Source organism: Chrysochloris asiatica, unplaced genomic scaffold (assembly GCF_000296735.1).
Source record: "Chrysochloris asiatica unplaced genomic scaffold, ChrAsi1.0 scaffold00060, whole genome shotgun sequence".
Lineage (NCBI taxonomy): Eukaryota > Metazoa > Chordata > Mammalia > Afrosoricida > Chrysochloridae > Chrysochloris > Chrysochloris asiatica.
The window spans coordinates 13342269-13360773 of record NW_006408578.1 but is presented as its reverse complement, the minus strand read 5'-3'; the positions used below and the strand labels follow the sequence as shown (position 1 = coordinate 13360773).

The window sequence follows — 18505 nt, the reverse complement described above, 5'->3', positions numbered from 1 at the left end:
CATCTACCTTTACATTTGCAACACTCTCACAGTTAGTCCTGATAGCAATTATTCACTATTGAACCACAAGGGTCTTATCCCATCTCCTTTGATCAGCCCTCAGACAGGTTGGAAACTACTCAGTGGAGTTTCTCCCACTAGGCTCCCTCTTGAAAGCTTATAAGTTAGTCACTTCTTGCTTTTGTAGTCCTTCCATTTTGGGTTGCCATGTCTAAATTGCCCGTTCCTATCAACCCTGTGTACTGAGGGGGTGGGAGTGATCCTTACTGTAAAGATTTGTTCCCTCTTTTGAGCGTCTACATCCGTAAGTATAGGTCAAGTTTATCAAATTGTAGTGGATTACCCTTTTTTTCCTCTTCTTTTATCTTCTAGTAGAGTTCTGATCATTCAGCCATTGAAGCCAGGTCAAGTGGGTGTTCTTGTGCATCTCCTCTCACTTCATATCAGCTGGAGTCCTCTGTGGCCATGTCACTGTCTTTGGGCCCAGGAGTCCCCAGGTCGTGCCATACTGCCGGCCATCCAGGTCCCGACCTGGGCTGACAGGAGTCTATTGAACGTGGTTGGACTTAGCTCACAACTTCATTGCTGTTTTTCTCCCACCTCCCCTTATCGGTGAGAACGTGCTCAACAGCAAGACTACATGCCTGATCGTGTATTCCCCTTGAGTGTCAGTCTTGGAAGGGGGTTTGCCCTGTGGGGACATGACCACTTGCTTGTTCTTGTGGTACAGCCAGCTTATCTCTTGGTGAAAAGCAGTCTCGAGTTCAGCTGTCCTACGAAGCTGGATTCCAAATCTTGTTTTGCTTTACATTTTAAAAGGACAAGAATTAAGTCATTCTAACTGAGCCAATATTAATGGATATTATTCTTTTAATTTTCATATTTAAAGGCTGAAATGAAGGATCACAGTTTGCTTTTGAAGTCACTATCTTCTCTGTGGGAAAAATTGAATTGGGGGAATTCCAGCATTTTGCATTTTTATAGCAGTAATTATAGGGCGGTTGTGTTTGTTTGTTACTTGACAGTATTTTATTTGAGTTTTTGGTGACAGTTTACATAGCAAGGTATGTTCTCATTTGATAATTTCCATATAAATTATTCAGTGACATTAGTTACATTTATTACAATAAGTCATCCTTCCCTTTGTTGTTGTTATTGTTTAGTGCCGTTGAGTCGGTTCCGACCCATAGCGACCCTGTACAGGGTTTCCGAGGCTGTAAATCTTTACGGGAGCAGAATGCCTCATCTATCCTTCCCTTTAGCTGTGTTTAACTTGTTCCCTTTCCTGCACTCTTATTTCTTTCCCTCCTTATTTCTCATGTTTTGATCACATAGTGATGGTTCTGAAGTAGGGCACCAATCCTCTGGGTAATAGCCCCTTATTTTGTGTGCATCTCTGCTATTGTTAAAGTGCTGTCAAGTGGGTTCCAACCCATAGCAACCCTGTATAAGGTTTCCAGGGAGTGGCTGGTGAGCTTGAACCACCACCATCCTATGGTTCAAACCCACTTTGCTGTCCACTGTGTTAATCCACAGCGCCACACCAGGACTTCTCTGTAAAGATTTATAGCCTCAGAAGCCTTATGCAGGGTCACTATGAGTTGTAACCGACTTGTTGGTAGTGTTTCGTTTTTTGGTACAGGTGTTTCTGTCTGCTCTCACCTGTGTGCACATCTGTACCTGCCTAGCTATATGCCAGTTTGCCTGCGTTAAACGTGTTCATATGTTCATTTTACTTTGGTTGTGCTGCACTTATTACATCCACATTCAGTGGCACTTTTCCCATCACCAAAAAAAGTCTCTAATGTATAAACTGTACTTCTCCAACCCGTACTGATAAGCACCAGTGAGCATTGCTCTCTATTGATCTCTTCTTGTCTTCTGTTTAAAATCGGGATCATACAATAGTTGCTCTTGAATGCAGGATTTATTTCACTTGCATTATGCCCTCCAGGCCCATCTCTGCTATTGTAGGCTTCACAGACTTCGTTCTTGTTCTTTATGGTTGCCTAGTATTCCATTGTACGTGTGTATCCCAATTATATCCATTCATCCTTGGTGAACACTTTGGTTCTCGCTATTTATTTGTGAATAAAGCAGCAAGGTATGCATACTAGGGATCTTCAGAAAGTTCACAGGTAAATTCCAGTATATTTTAATTCCATTTTTTCAGGAACTCTTTGAAGCCCCCTCGTATTCCTGTCTGTGTCATTATTTTTAGTTCTTTAGGGAGTCCTGGTGTGGTGCTGAAGGATAACTACTGGACCATGAGGTCAGTTTGAATCACAAAGTCAGCAGTTCAAACCCACCAGCTGCTCCTCAAAAACCTTATACAAGGTTGCTGTGAGTTAGAACTAGTTTGATGGCACTAACAACAACCTAGGAGTGGGATTGCTGGAACATTAGGGTAGTTCTGTTTCTCGTTTTGTTGAGAAAGTGCCATGCTTTTGATCTCTGTAATGGCTAATGATTCTAAACTTCTTTTTATGTGTGTGCTGGCTGCTTGGTTGTCTTCTTTGATGAAGATTCTGTTCATGTCCTTATGGTAGTTATAGTTTTAATTCCAGAGCATGAAGATTCTACTGTAATTGACTCGAAATCTTTTTATATATAATTGCTTTTATAAAATTGTTTTATTGACATAAAAATATTTTAACCATTTTTAAGTGTACAAGTCAATGGCATTAATTGCATTCATAATGTTCTGAACTATCACCACTATTTATTTCTTAATTTTTTTTTTTTTAAATCACCCCAAACAGAAATTATTAAGCAGTAAGTCTCCTTTCTTCTTCCCCCACTCCCTGGTAACCTCTCATCTATTCTGTCTGTATGATTGCCTGCTGTTTCTAAATGTTTCATGTAAGTGGGATCATAACAATGTTTGTCCTTTTGTGTCTGGATTCTTTTATGCAGTATAATGTTTTCATGGATAATCCATGTTGTAGCGTGTATGAGAACTTAATTTCTCTTTAAGTCTTGTTTTCATGTTGCCTTCCTACTTAAGTGGATTATCAATCAATGTTGCTAGAAATGTGGTTCATATGAAAATAGCTGTGAAGTTATAAAATAAGTGTTATTTATAGCTATCTTCTAAGTCACAACCCAATCTTTCTGATTTACTCGAAGATGCAGAACTGGTCTATGCTTGATCTAGGTCCCAGAAGGCCCAGCTCCTTCATCTGGGTGTATGCTTTAGCTGCTTGTCAGCTCCCTTCTTCCCTTTCTTGATTCTGCTCTCGTGTTCTTTGTCAAAGTATATTTGCAAGGCTAAGATCTGAATTCTGATGTTTAACACTTTTAATAATAATAAATGGCTGGCTTAGAATAAAAGAGTAACATGATTCATTACATAACATGCATTTTCCAGGTCCCTGCTCTCCTCGAAAATCTAGTTAAGGGCACAACTTGTTCGGATTCAGAAGATGCTGGCAGCTCTGAGTGCTCTGATGCAGACTCTGAAGAGCAGGGAGACCATGCCTGCTCCAAGAAGCACACCAGTGACCCTGAACTGGATAAAAAGGTTAGCCTAGAACATAAAGTCTGCTTTTCTTCATAATAGTAAAGTCATCCTAATTTTTTAAAAACATACCTTTTTAGTGCATTATAATTCACATACCATAACATTTACTTTAATAGTAAACATTCAGGTGTACAGGTTGGTGACATCAGTGGCATTAACTATGTTGTGCAACCACCATCCCTGGTCACTGACAAATAGCTTGGCACCATAACCAGAAGCGCACTGCTTCCTAACCAATGACTCTCTCTTTCCCTCTCCTTCCAACCCCTTGTAACCACGAGTAGACTTTGCTTTCTATCCATGTTCTTATTCTTGTAATTTCATATAAGTGAGATGATACAATATATGTCCTCTTGTGATTGAAAACTCACACTTTTAAAAAGGCCCATGTTTGCACCCCCAAATGGCTTCCCCATTTGGTAAAATGAGTGGTGGTGATGGTGGTTATGTGCCGTGGAGTCGGTTCCAACTCACAGCGACCCTGTACAGGGTCTCTGAGGCTGTAAATCTTTTCAGGAGCAGAAAGCCTCATCTCTCTCCTGTGAAACAGCTGGTAGTTTTGAACTGCTGACTTTGCGGTTCGCAGCCTGATTTGTAAGGAAAAGGCAAGAGAGACTGGCAGAGTCTCCAGTGAGACCCACAGAGAACTGAGTGAGGTGTTGTGGAGGTCCCTCTAGCTGTGATGGGAGGCTGGAGTGCTGGCAGGACAGGCAGTCTCAGTTGTTGGATAAGCACTTTGTTCATTCATGGGGAGAATGCAGGGGCTAAATTCAACAGAGGTAACTACTGTTTACTGAGGGTAACCGGAGTGGATTGCAACAGCTGTAAGGAAACAAAGTATAGGATTCTCCAATGCGGGACTGGTCCTCTGCTCTGCAAACTTTTACTCAACCCACATTCAAACGCTTAAAAAAAAAAGCTGAGTTTTCTCCTAACACTCTTAACTAGCTCAGCCTATAAAACTGAGTGTCAGTCTGAAATAAAGATGGTAACATGTAGAAAAAATTTTAAGTCACATTAAATTAGAATATGCTGATTAATATTATGTATACATGTTTTAGAATCATGTTATTCTACTGATTGCCAAGACTCACAATGAAAATAAGTACCTTTTAAATAAAAAGCCTAAGGAATTTAGGATTACTTTTACATATCTATAAATTCTAGATTCCGTGATTATTATTTGAATTATTATTATTTTTTTAAAAACTTTTTTATTGTGAATTGAGTGAAAGTTCACAGAAAAGGTCATTAGTTACATTCAACAAATCGTACACTATGTTTCACCTCACGGTGATTGCAATCCCCTCCATGGAACATCAGTCATCCTGCTTCCTCCCTGTGCTTCCTGTTTCCATTCCATGCACCGTCCCATCCCTTCTCACCTTTGTCCTTAGGTACATGTTTCCCCTTTGATTTTTTTTTAATGTTTTATTGTGAAGTATGTGATAGTTTACATGGGAGAACATAGTTTACATGGGAGAACATTAGCTTTACATTCATCCTATTGTATATCGTTTCATTGCCATGGTTACAGTCCCCTCCATGCATCATCAACCAACCAAAGGGCCTGGCCCTGGTCATCAGCACACAGTCCCTCTCCCTCTCTGGGTGTAGAGTCCCCAGCCACTCCGTCTCTCCAGCCCCTTTGATTTTGAATGATTGACCGTTCCATCATTCATAGTGAATACATCTTGCTAGTGTTGTTCTCCCTATATGCCTATCTACTGCTTGGCTGAAAGTTGGACCACCAGAGTGAGTTCTTTTCCAGACCTGAAGGTGATCAAGTCCACAGTCTCAGATTCCTCCAGTCTTTTTCTGACCAGTAAGCCTAGTCTTTTGGTTTTAAGTAATTTTGAGTTCTGTTCCAAACATTCTGCCGCTCTGTCTGGGACCTTCTAATGTGTTTCCTTTCAGAGGTGTTGGTGGTGGTAGCTGGACACCCTCTAGTTCCTTTGGTCTCAGGGTTGTGGAGACTAATAGTCACTTGTTTCATTAGTCCACTGGACGAATTGATTCCAAGCCTCTTCACGTCTCATCACTCTTTCTTCTGCACATGGAGAGACGAATAGCTGCACCTTAGATGGCCGCTCATGAACTTTTAATATCCCAGATGCTACTCACCAAAGTAGGATGTAGAACATTGGCTTTGTGGACTGTGTTATACCAATTGACCATGGTGTCCTCTGAGACTATGGTCTTGAGCCCCCAAGGCCAGCAACCCATCACCTTAAGATGTTTGATAATGTCTAAGAAGTTTTTCATCATTTTGCCCATTGTATGTTCCGCTGATCTTGTGGTTTGTAGTCCAGTGATTATCCTACTGTGCCACACCTTGAGTTGGTGTAGCACAGTAGGATAATAAGCACTGGACTGTGAATCACAGGGTCAGTGATTCAACCCCCCCCAAGTGGTCCTTAAAATCCCTGTAGATGGTCACTATGAGTGGGAATTGATTTGACAGCACTTAACAACAACAACACCATACACACACACACACACACACACACACACACACACACACACACACACTCTTTCTCCCATACCCATTTACCATGTGTCTCCCTGGAGAACACTGTTACTCCAAGGCCGTGTATAAATCACTACTTACTTCTATCCCACTGAGCACCCACAGCCCTCCCTGTGTCTTCATCTGTCTTATCATTCTTCTGCCCACCTCACTCTTCTTGTATACAGCCCCTCCCCTTGAATTTTCTTTTTGCTCAAGGATCTAACTAGGTTTTGTTGACTGAAGATATTGTTTATAAGTATTACTACTCTTATTTTTAAGAAGCCCTGGTGGCCCAAGGTTGATGGCTTGAATACACCAGCGGCTCTGTAGGAGAAGAACTTGGGTGATCTGTGCCTATTACAGCCTTGGAAACCCTGTGGGGCAATTCTGTACCATTCTATAGAGTTTCTGTGAGTTGGAATCAACTTGACAATACATAATAACAAAACAATCTTCATTTTAATTGATAAATGTGAACTTTGCATTTGGTGATAACATTTTATTGAGATTTGGCTGTTAGGAGCTCTTTTGGCACTGCATAGAGGTAAGACACTAAATTCAGTACACTGTCTAAAAATGGTTCTTTCTCATATGAAGTAAAAATGCTGTTAAGAGGTGACTCATAGTGAAATACTGAAGAACGAATTATTCTTCAATCTTATTTTATCCCTTAAACCTTATAAAGTTTGGATCCTAAGACTTCTAAGAGGAGACGTATTTAACTTACTAGTATGTGTTCTATGTATCTAAAGGAGCTCTGGTAGTGTAGTGTTTATGAATCGGACTGTGAACCGCAAGGTCAGCAGTTCGAAACTACCAGCTGTTCCATGGGAGACAGATGAGGCTTTCTGCTCCCGTAAAGATTTACAGCCTCGAAAGCCATGTACAGGGTCGCTATGAGTCAGAACCAACTCCACGGCACATAACAACAACTAGAAACAAGGTTTTTTTTTTCTCCTTCAAACCTTTATATTTTTTGGAGTATGGTTGTAAAGAAAAGTAGTTGCAAGTCACTTAATATCTTCAAAAGCTAAGTTTCTCTTGGCTTCAAATTTCTAAGACAACTAAATACCACTTGTTCCCCAAATTTTACCACCAAACCATAATTGATTTCAGTTTATACTCCACTTTCCCCCTACATATGTATTTTTATTTAGTTATAATAATGCATATGAGTATTCTGCTGATAAAATTTCATCTTTACAGGAAAGAAAAAAAATGGTTAAGGAAGCCCAGAGAGAGAAAAGAAAAAGCAAAATCCCCAAACATGTGAAAAAAAGAAAGGAGAAGACAGCCAAGATGAAGAAAGGCAAATGAAATCAGAACTATTTCATGTACAGCTATTTCTCTTACATGAGCCTCTAATCCGCATCTGGAAGATGGGTGATTGATTTTAACCAGATTGTCTATGAAGACTGATTAAAGTGTTTCTTTGTCATTATATGAAAAACTTTATGCTCTATTGTTATAGTCAGCGGCTCTGTTTGGTTTTGGTGGAGCATTTACTTAATCTATTTTAATTAAGAACTTTGTATATTTTTACTTTTTTACATATTTTTTTCTCCTGCAAATATGTCTTATGAAGCGTCACAAATATCTAAATGTAGGGATCGCCTGTAACCTTTATATGAGTGTAAAGACACTTTGGGCACGTTTAAGAATAGTGGTTTTGTTTGTACATGCCAAAGATCCATCTGAAATTATTTACGGCCATGGTATATATGGAAGGAAACTTCACTTACATGAGAATACCTTTAGCTATAGATGGACTCATTCGTAGACTTCTGATCTTGTGTGCATTGATGATCATTTGTTATACACTTAACCCTGTTGGGGAATTCCAGAGGGTATTCCCAGATTGGTTGTAAATAACATGATGGTTTGGTGCTTTTTGGCAATCTGCCCTGTGTTGTCTTTTATGTACCTTGTAGTGACTGGTCAATTTGCTATGCAAAAAGTTGCTTGAAAAGTCATCCAGTAGGATTGAGTGAGTGGCTTGTAACCCATTGAGGGGATTGTTTGGTTTGTGGTAGAGCTGAGGGTGCTGTGCAAGGGGCCAGCACCACAAAGGTGTTTCAGAGAAGTAGAGGGAGAGGTCTTCCTGAAAGCTGTAATAGGAGCCAAGATCTATAACACTGCTGATGGCAAGAGGTCTGGAAGGGGCACAGCCAGTGGTGATAGCAGAGAGCTGTTGCTTGGAGAACAGCCTCTGAGCACGCTCTCTACCGGGACTGTGAGCCGGGCCAGTTAGTGGAAAGGCTGACAGTGGGAGGCCAAAGGCAGAAGGCCTACTTGCTTGTCTGGACCATAGAGGCCTGGGACCTGCCTGCTTGTGTTGCTGAGTTGAGAGAGCTGCCCTGCATTGAAGAAGAAAAGGATGTGCTCTCCACTTCAAGGGAGCCTTCCCAACATTACCTGTGTGCTTCCTGGTCCCCATCCGGAGTTGTAGCCTGTTAACCCCAAAGTTGATCCTGATCCTGAGCTGTAAGCCTTTTAGTTTTTACTAAACCATGGAACTCTTAAGTAGTGTTTGTGAGTTCTTTGAAACATTGTAGCAAATTGGTTAACACAAGGAATGGAAAAGTTAGGGCAGGGAGAGTGGCTGTTGTCAGAGATGAACCGGCACAATAGTTTGGAGAATCTCATAAACCCAGCTGTGTACTGATTGTTATTTATAAAATTAAACTGTTTAAAGTACTACTGTTACTTCTGCTTTACTGTCCAGTACATTTCGACTCAGAGAACACCGTGTAGGGTTTCCAAGGCTGTAAATCTGTATGGGAGCAGAAAGCCTCATATTTCTCCTGAGGAGTAACTGGTAGATTTGAACTGCTGACCTCGTGGATAGCAGTGTAACCCACTACACTATCAGAGCTCCTTAAAGCGATATTAAGAAATTGTTACTATGTATCATAGTGGTTTTATAGTTCTGCTGCGCTGTTTATGAGTGAAAGGGTCCACATGTTTAGGATTGATTTAAAATAGTGTTCCTGCCCCCTAAAGAAGGACCGTGGTGCGTTAAGCATTGTCTGTTACCTGAAAGGTTGGTTGTTCAACCTCTACCAGCCGCTCCTCATGAGAAAGATGAGGCTGTATGCTTCTGTAAAGATTTGCTGCCTTAAAACCCTGTGGAGCAGTTTTCTATCCATAGGGTCTCTATGAGTTGAAGTCGTCATTGACGGCAAATGGGTTTGCCCTTTAAAGAAAAGCTGAGGCAAGAATAGTAGAATATTAACAATTGTGAAAGTTGGATACTGAGCACATGGTATTCATGATACTGTTCTGTGTGTAAGTATTTCTGTCAGAAAAAGTTTTAAAGAATAATTAAACCATGGCCTCATCTATCCTGAGACTGGAAGAACTAAATAGTGCCCAGCTACTACTACCAACTGTTAAGATCAGGGCCTCTATAGTAGGTTCCTGACAGAAGGGGAGAAAAATGCGGGACAGAACCTCACGTTCTTAAAAACAAAAGATTTACTGGACTGGTTGAGATTGGAGGGCTCCCTGGAACTACTGCCCTGAGATACCAGTCTTTAGACCATGAACTGAAGATCCTGCAGTCATCTTCTAGTTAAACAGATTGGCACATAAAATAAAGAATATCACTGAGTATTGTGTTCTTTAAAAAATCATCCATGTGTTACCACACAAGTACTGTAAAGGAAAGATTAGAAGGTGAAGGGGCAGGAAACTAGAAACAGAACCACTAGAACAGAAATAATGAGAGTGTTCATGCATTGTTAAGAGTGTAACCAATGTCACTGAATAATTCGTGTAAAAATTGATGAATGCAATCATGAACTTCTGGGTTGTTGTTGTTAGATGCCAACAAGTTGGTACCAACTTGTTGTGCGACCCTGTGCACAACAGAACGAAACACTGCCCGATCCTGGGCCAGCCTCACAATTGTGGCCACGCTTAATTGAGCCCATTACTGCTGCCACTTTGCCAATCCATCTCGCTGGGAGTCTTCACCTCTTTCTCTGACCCTTCAGCTTACCAAAGATGATATCCTTCTCCAGTGACTCATCCCTCCTGACAGTATGTCCGAAATATGAGAGATGAAGTTTGGCCATCTTGGCCTCCAAGGAGCACTCTGGCTGTACTTAATCCAACACAGATCTGTTTGTTCTTTTGGCAGCCCATGGCACTTCGATATTCTCCTCCAACACCATAACTCAAAAGCATCAATTCTTCTATGGTCTTCCTTATTCACTGTCCAACTTTCGCATGCATATGAGGTTGTTGAAAATAGCATGGCTTGGGTCAGGTGCACCTTAGTCTCTCAAGCTGACATCTTTGCTTGTCAACACTTTAAAAAAGGTGTTGTGCAGCAGATTTGCCTAATGTGTACGTCATTTGATTTCTTGACTACTGCTTCCGCGAATGTTGATAGTTAATCCAAGAAGAATGAAGTTCTTGACTTAATCTTTTCTCCATTGATAAGAATGTGGTTTATTGGTCCAGTGGTGAGCATTTTTGCTTTCTTTACATTGAGATGCAATCCATACTGAAGGCTGTGCTCTTTGATCTTCACCAGTAAATGTTTTAAGTCCTCTTCACTTTCAGCAAACAAGGCTGTATCATCTGCATATTGCAGGTTGTTAATGAGTCTTCCACCAATCCTGATGTCACGTTTTTCTTCATATAACCTAGCTTCTTGGATTATTTGCTCAGCATACAGGTTGAATCAGTATGGTGTAAGAATACAACTCTGTCGCACAACTTACTTAATTTTAAACCATTCAGTGTTCCCATGTTCTCTTCAAACAACTGCCTCTTGGTCCATGCACAGATTCCTCATGAGCATAAATAAGTGTTCCGGAATACTCATACTTTGTAATGTCCATAGCTTGTCATCATCCACACAATCGAAAGCCTTTGAGTAGTCAATAAAGCACAGGTAAACATACTTACGATATTCTTTGCTTTTACCCAAGCTCCATCAGACATCAGCAATGATATCCCTCTTTCCACGTCCTCTTCTGAATCTGTTGTGAACCTCTGGAAGTTCTCTGTCAATGCATGCTTGCAGCTGTTTCTGTATTACCTTTAATAAAACTTTACTCGCCTGGGATATCAAAGAGATTATCCGATGATTCCCGCATTCTGTTGGGTCACCTCTCTTTGGAATGGGCAAAAATACGGATATCTTCCAATCAGTTGGCCAGATAGTTGTCTTCCAAATTTCTTGGCAGAGATGAATGAGTACCTCCTTGCCGCCTCACTTGAAAGATTTCAAATTTTATTCCATTAATTCCTGGTGCCTTGTTCTTTGTCAGTTTCTTCAATGCATCTTGGACTTCTTTCAGTATCATTGGCTCTTGATCATATGCTACCTCTTTGAAGTGTTGAACATCAACCGTTTCCTTTTGGTGTAGTAACTCTGTGCATTCCTTCCATCTTTTGATGCTTTCTGCATCATTCAATAATTTGCCCAGAGAATCCTTCAGTAATGATCCTTGAGGCTTGAATTTTTTCTTCAGTAACCCCAGCTTGAGAAATGCTGAGTATGTTCTTCCTTTTTGGTTTTCTGACTCCAGATCTTTTCATAGTTTGTTGTAATATGTGACTTTGTCTTCACAAACTAATCTTGGAAGTTTTCTGTTCAGCTCTTGTATCTTCTCATTTCTTCCATTTGCTTTAGCATCTCTGTGCTATAGAGCAAGTTTCAGAGTCTCTTCTGACATCCAGTTTGACCTTTTCCTTCTTTCTTGTCTTCTTAATGATTTTTTGCTCTCTTCCTGTATGATGTTCTTGATGTCATACTACAACTCTTTTGGTCTTTGGTCTTTAGTGTTTAATGTATCAAATCTGTTCTTCAGATCTCTAAATTCAGGTGGGATATATTCAGTTTCATATATTGGCTCTTGTGGACTTGTTTTCGTTTTCTTCAGCTTCAGTTTGAATTTGCATATTAGCAATTGATGGTCTGTTCCACAGTCTGCCCCTGGCCTTGCTTTGACTGATCATGCAGCTTTTCCATAGTCTCTTTCCACAGATGTAGTAAATTTGATTTCTGCGTATTCATCTGGTGAGGTCTATGTGTATAGTCATCTCTTGCTGTTTAAAGAAGGTATTTGAAATGAACAAATCCTTGATTTTGCAGAATTCTACCATGCGTTCTCCAGCATCATTTCTGTCACCAAGATCATATTTTCCAACTACTGATCCTTCCTATTTGCTCCCAACCTTTGCATTCCAATCACCAGTAATGAGCAATACATCTTGATTTCATGTTTCATCAATTTCAGATTGAAGAAATTGGTAGACTTTTTCTATTTCATCCTCACTGGCTTTAGTAGTTGGTGTGTAAATTTGAATAATAGTGGTATTAACTGGTCTTCACTGTAGGCACGTGGATATTATCCTATCACAGACAGCCTTGTACCTCATGACTCATCTGGATATGTTCTTTTTGACAAAGAATGCAATACTGTTCCTCTTCAATTCTGCAAGCATACATTTGGCTGCAAGTATACATTGACAGAGAATTTCCAGAGAGGTTCAAGCCAGATTCAGAAGAGGCCATGGAACGAGGGATATCATTGCTGATGTCGGATCGATCTTGGCTGAAAGCAGAGAATATCAGAAATCTTTATTGACTTTGCAAAGGCTTTCGATTGTGTGGATCATGACAAGCTATGGACAACATTGCGAAGTATGAGTATTCTGGAACACTTAATTGTGTTCATGAGGAATCTGTACATGGACCAAGAAGCAGTTGTTCAAACAGAACATGGGAACATTGAATGGTTTACAATTAAGAAAGGTGTGCAACAGGGTTGTATTCTTTACCATACTTATTCAACCTGTATGCTGAGCAAATAATCTGAGAAGCTGTGTTGTATGAAGAAAAACATGTCATCAGGATTGAAGGAAGACTCATTAACAACCTACGATATGTAGATGATTCAACTTTGTTTGTTGAAAGTGAAGAGTACTTAAAATACTTGCTGATGAAGATCAAAGAGCATAGCCTTCCATATGGATTGCATCTCAATGTAAAGAAAACAAAAATCCTCACTACTAGACCAATAAACACCATTCTTATCAACGGAAAAAAATTGAAGTTGTTATGGACTTCATTCTTGGATCAACTATCAACACTCATGGAAGCAGTAGTCAAGAAATCAAATGATGGTATTGCATTAGGCAAATCTGCTGCACAACACCTTTTTTAAAGTGTTGACAAGCAAAGATGTCAGCTTGAGAACTAAGGTGTGCCTGACCTAAGCCATGGTATTTTTAATAACCTCATATGCATGCAAAAGCAAATAAGGAAGACTGTGTAAGAATTGATGCTTTTGAGTTATGGTGTTGGAGGAGAATATTGAAAGTGCCACGGGCTGCCAAAAGAACCAATAGATCCATTTAGGAAGAAGTGCAGCCAGAGTGCTCCTTGGAGGCCAAGCTTTGTCTCTCATACTTTGGACATATTGTCAGGAGGGACTCTTCGCTGGAAAATGGTATCATGTTTGGTAAGGTGGAGGGTCAGAGAAAAAGAGGAAGACCCCCAGCAAGATGGGTTGTCAAAGAGGCAGCATCAATAGGCTCAAGCATGGCAACAATTGTGATGTTGTGCATAGGGTCACTATGAGTCGGTAATGACTTGTTAGCATGTAACAACAACAGTATTGGGTCTGTGATTTAGAAAGACCCTTGAAATTTCAAGGAACCTGGTTAGAATTATAGCTTTTAAAAAGAGTTTGTTTATTAAAAATATTGTACCAAAAACTAATTGCCACTGAGTCAATTTCAGCTCAGTGACCTTATAGAACAGAATAGAACAGCCACAGGTTTTCCAGGGCTGTAATCTCTACAGAGACAGATTCACCTGTGTCCCCCACAGTGCCTGGTGGGCTTAAACTGCAGACCTTTCGCTTAGCAATGGACCACCAGGGCTTCTTCAAAATGCTGCAAATGCACATGACAGCTATCACATGAGTTGGGTTAATAGGTCCATGGGAGTCATTATACGGATCTACTAATTTCTGTGTCTAAAAATTTACGTGAGAAAAGAATTTTAATAGGTTTTTTATTCATTGTTCCTAATCATAACTGCCCTAACTTCTCCCTTGTGTAAATGCTCCCATAACATGTAGCTGAAGGACTTAATTGATTAAAACTCAGAAGAAGGAGACAAGTTGGGAGGAAAAAACCTGAGGAGAGAAATTGTCTGGTGCCCAGGTGTCTCCTATAACACACCCTTTGTCTGAAGGGGAATGAGGGAGTTAATCCCAGAAAGTAAAGGACCTTGAGCTGGTGGAGTGCAGATTGCACTTTCGGAGGGGAGGGGATATTAAGGTCTGAGAAAGGAATGTGACGATAGCAAATGGGTTAATATCCAGGAGTTATAAAAACTCCAACTGTCTGGGGGAAACCAAGGCAGCCTTTGGAGATGCATTCTCACTGCCTTCCAGATCTGTCACTAAAATGTATGTTGATTGTCACATTGTCTCTGTTACTGGCCACAGCCACTGGCAGTGGGACTTTTGTCCAGTAACTTAAGGAAGAGTCTAAAAGGTATGACATATTAACAGAGGGCAAGATGGCAGAGTAGACAGACACATTGAGCCGACCGACCCTCTGCAACAAAGACAAGGGTGACCAAATGAAACATACAGATGGTGATTCTGGAAGTCTGAGCATCAGAGGCTAGAAGAAAGACGTGCACCAACTGGAAGAGGATGCTGCACATGAGCAGCCAGAAGAAAATGGAACCAACAGTGGGCTGGCACAGAGCAGACCGGTCCATCTGGGGCTTTTGTGAACAGCTGTGAATAACAGCCACTTGCAGACACAGCACGTGGCTGGAGGTTGGTGGTAAGGGAGTTCACTTCTCTTTTGTTCCCATATCCACCTGGTAGCCAGGGGACACTGGCACCCCTTCCTGTGCACCGTCTGCTGTTCTGGGGGTCTGGCACCAGGTATAGTGTCTGCTTCTGGAGGCCCATGAACCCACCCTGAGCTGTGTTACATAAGCAGTGACCACAGAACTCCATGTGTTCACACTCTGCCCCTACCACAGCCGTCGGGAGAGAACCTCAATATGCAATCATCAGTCAAATATAACTATGGCACCACAACGTCTTGGAGAAAACAGATCATTTCAGCTTACGTGAGTAAACATGACAGGGTACCTCAAACAAGTGACCAAAATACAAAGAGAATATAACACCAGAATGGCATCAGAACAACCTGGAAATTAAAACTTCATCAACTTGAAAGAATGATCAAGAAGACTGCAGATGGTATCTAGAAAAATAAGGAGAAACATGAGAAGAATTCAGGAAACAAACTGATAAATGGAAAAAAAAAAATGGGAACCATACAAAGCAATGGGTTCAAGCTTCACAGCAATTGTGAGGATGGTGTAGGACTGGGCAGTGCTTTGTTCTGTTATGCAGAGGGTCACTACTGGTGGATACTTAACAACAATATACAAAAGCAGTAATTAGAAAATCAGAAGATGAACATTAAGACTTCAGATTTAGATAATACTCTGAAAGGGCAAAGAAACAGAATTGAATCAGTGGAAGGCAGAATTATTGAAGTTGAATAAAAATCTCAATATCCATCTGTTAGAGGAACAATCAGAAAAAAACCAAACAAATTAGAAGGCCTATGACTTACGTTGGACACTATCAAGGGGAATAGCTTGCATGTGTTTGGAATTCTAAAACGGGAAGAGACCAAAAAAACCCATAGAGAATATTGTCTAAGAATTGTTAGAAGAAAACCTCCCTAACATCATGAAAGACGAGAAGATAGCCATTTAAGAAGTTGAACAAAGTAAACAAGGATAGACCCCAAAAGTAAAACACCAAGACTCATTGTAATCAAACTTTTTCAAAACCAAAGACAAGGGAAGAATCCTGAGACTAGCTCAGGAAAAACAAAAAGTTACCTACAAAAGAGAAATAATAAAGACTAAGAAAGAATGCATGCAAGAAACAATGGAATGACATGTATAAAACGCTGAAAGAAAAAAAAAAAAAAAGGCAACTAAAACTTCTATATCCAGCAAAATTGTCCATCAAATATGATTGTGAAATTAGGTTGTTTCTAGATAAACAGAAATTAAAAGAATTTGTAAAAACCAGACCAACCTTACAAAAGATACTAAAGGGAGTTCTTTGGACAGAGAATCAACAGCAGACAACAACCTGAGACTTACACAAGAATATCACCTAGATTCAACCTAGAGATGGAAGTATTCCAGAACAATAGACCTGCAAGACTGAAAACAGAGAACCAAACATACAGTTGCCATAACAAGAAAATGTAAAGTAAAAAGAGGGAATAATGTAGTTACAGAACTTCCGAATGAAGAGGAAATCAAATAGATTTCAAGGAAAAAAATAAATAGAAATAAACCTAATTGTAATCCTAAAAACTAAGCCAAGCCTTACTCCTAGCCCTATCCCAACTCTTAACCTCTAACACTAACCCTAGTCCTAACCATAACCCTAACACTAGATGAAGTTCTAGGTCTTGCCTAGATCTAGCCATAGTTCTAACCCTAACCCTTACTCCTTACTCCTACCTTCCTTTTCCCCCCACAAAAGTGATATATTAAGCACTTAAAGTGACTTTCTGTGTGCTGTTTTGGTTTTGTGTTAAGAATTCTGTTCATTATCTTTACAATACCTCTTGTTCCTCTAGAGGGAGATACAATCTTGAGTTCTAATTATTAGCATGTCATACAAGCAGCATAAAGGGTGGAAATGCTATTGATTAGATTAAAAGTCCTGTTGATGCAATGGTTAAACACTCAGTGGCTAACTGGAAGGTTTGTGGATCAAACCCACCCAGCGGCTGTGTGGGAAAAAGACCTACTCCTGTATAGTGTGGTTATGCAACAATAACATTGACATTCAGAAAATTCTGCCATATGTTCAGCCTGTTGTTTTCTGTATCTTGTGGCACACTTGTAGACTCATAGTTGTATTTTAAAATTTGTTGAGATTGATGTGTCTTTGCTTGTAAACTGGAGGATAATTGTATCTATTTTGCTATAATGTTGTGATATGCTGAGGAATCGGTTCCACTCATAGTGACCCTGAACAGGGTTTCCGAGGTTGTAAATCTTTACGGGAGCAGAAAGCCTCATCTTTCTCCCGTGGAGCAGCTGGTAGTTTCGAACTGCTGATCTTGTGGTTCGCAGCCCAATTCATAACCACTACACCACCAGAGCTAGTGTAGATAGGGTTAAGAGATATGCGCCTACTCCTCACTTATTGATGGTCTCATCTGACATTTCACATTTATAACAATAGTAAAAATGTGATTATTTTGCGCATTAATGATGCATGTCTGTCCAGATGCCAAGGTGTAAGGTAAGAGTATTGCTAGCTCTGATAGTTAAAGTTATGTGTCAAGTTGGTTGGGCCATGAGCCTCAATGATTTGGCAGTTCTGTAATGATGAAATTTTGCAGTAATATAATGATGTAATCATCTTCCTTTTTCTGATCTGATGTGGTCACCCTCTATTTTCCCATAAATCTGATTTTCACATAAGACATCATTTTAGCAACAGCGATAAGTAAGAAGTGGGTATAAATGCAGGTAAGTTATTTAACACATAAATCAATGTTTATAAGAAATAAGCCATAGTTGTTATTTTCATTAGATGCTATTCTGTATACAATGCAGGTTAGGGACCTGTTGTTGTTTTGATGTGAGGGTAACTCAGAAAGTATTGCTAGAAAATTAGAACACCCATTATTAAACAAGAACATAAAACTATGAAGCTATTGTTTCTTGACATAGCTTTCATCTAGGCCTGTACACTTCAGAAGGCAGTGGTTTCATATCTCTAACCTTTCCCTGAAGAATTTTTCACTCATCGATTTACACCATACCAAAACAGCAGTTTAGGCATTCTCAAGGAACTCAAATTGTGTTTCTTTTAAATGTTCTTTGAGTTTGGAGAACAAAAATGTAGGCAGGGCCAAGACCAGGTCTATAGAGTGGATGGAGTAAAGTCTCTCACATTCCCACATGACAGCCCTCGTATATGTGTTGTGACAGAATGATTTTTTTTGGTTCAACTACCTTGGCTGTTTTCTCACCAATGCAATTTTCAATTGTTTTTCTTAAAACTTCTTCAAGTAAGCCCCTGGGATTGTTCCGTGTCCTTCAAGAAAATCTATGAAGATTACATGTTTGGAATCCCAAAAATACACTCAACAGAACCTTCTGAGCTAACCTCTCTGCTTTGAACTTAACTGGCCCAACAGGTCCCCTCATACGCCATGGTTTTGATTGGAGCTTTTATTGAAGGCACACTAAATGAACAAGTAAGAATGGATTTGTAGCCATCCACTGATGGCAGATACATGTCTGGACACTTTTTTTTTTTTTTAAGGTTTTTTATTGTGGATTGAGTGAAAGTTTACAGGGCATGTCATCAGTTTTACATTCAACAAATCATATACCTTGTTTCATTACATTGATTATA

General features: G+C 40.0%; 1 protein-coding gene across 1 annotated transcript in view; it reads left to right on the top strand.

Annotated features, from left to right (window-relative positions):
• The window catches only part of RIOK1 (RIO kinase 1), a 34360-nt gene extending 27008 nt beyond the window's left edge, over nucleotides 1-7352 (top strand). Inside the window, exons 16-17 of the mRNA XM_006864104.1 lie at nucleotides 3371-3523; nucleotides 7242-7352. Of these exons, the coding sequence (XP_006864166.1) occupies nucleotides 3371-3523; nucleotides 7242-7352 (264 nt within the window). The remainder of the gene's footprint in view (nucleotides 1-3370; nucleotides 3524-7241) is intronic.
• Nucleotides 7353-18505: the final 11153 nt, after the last annotated feature.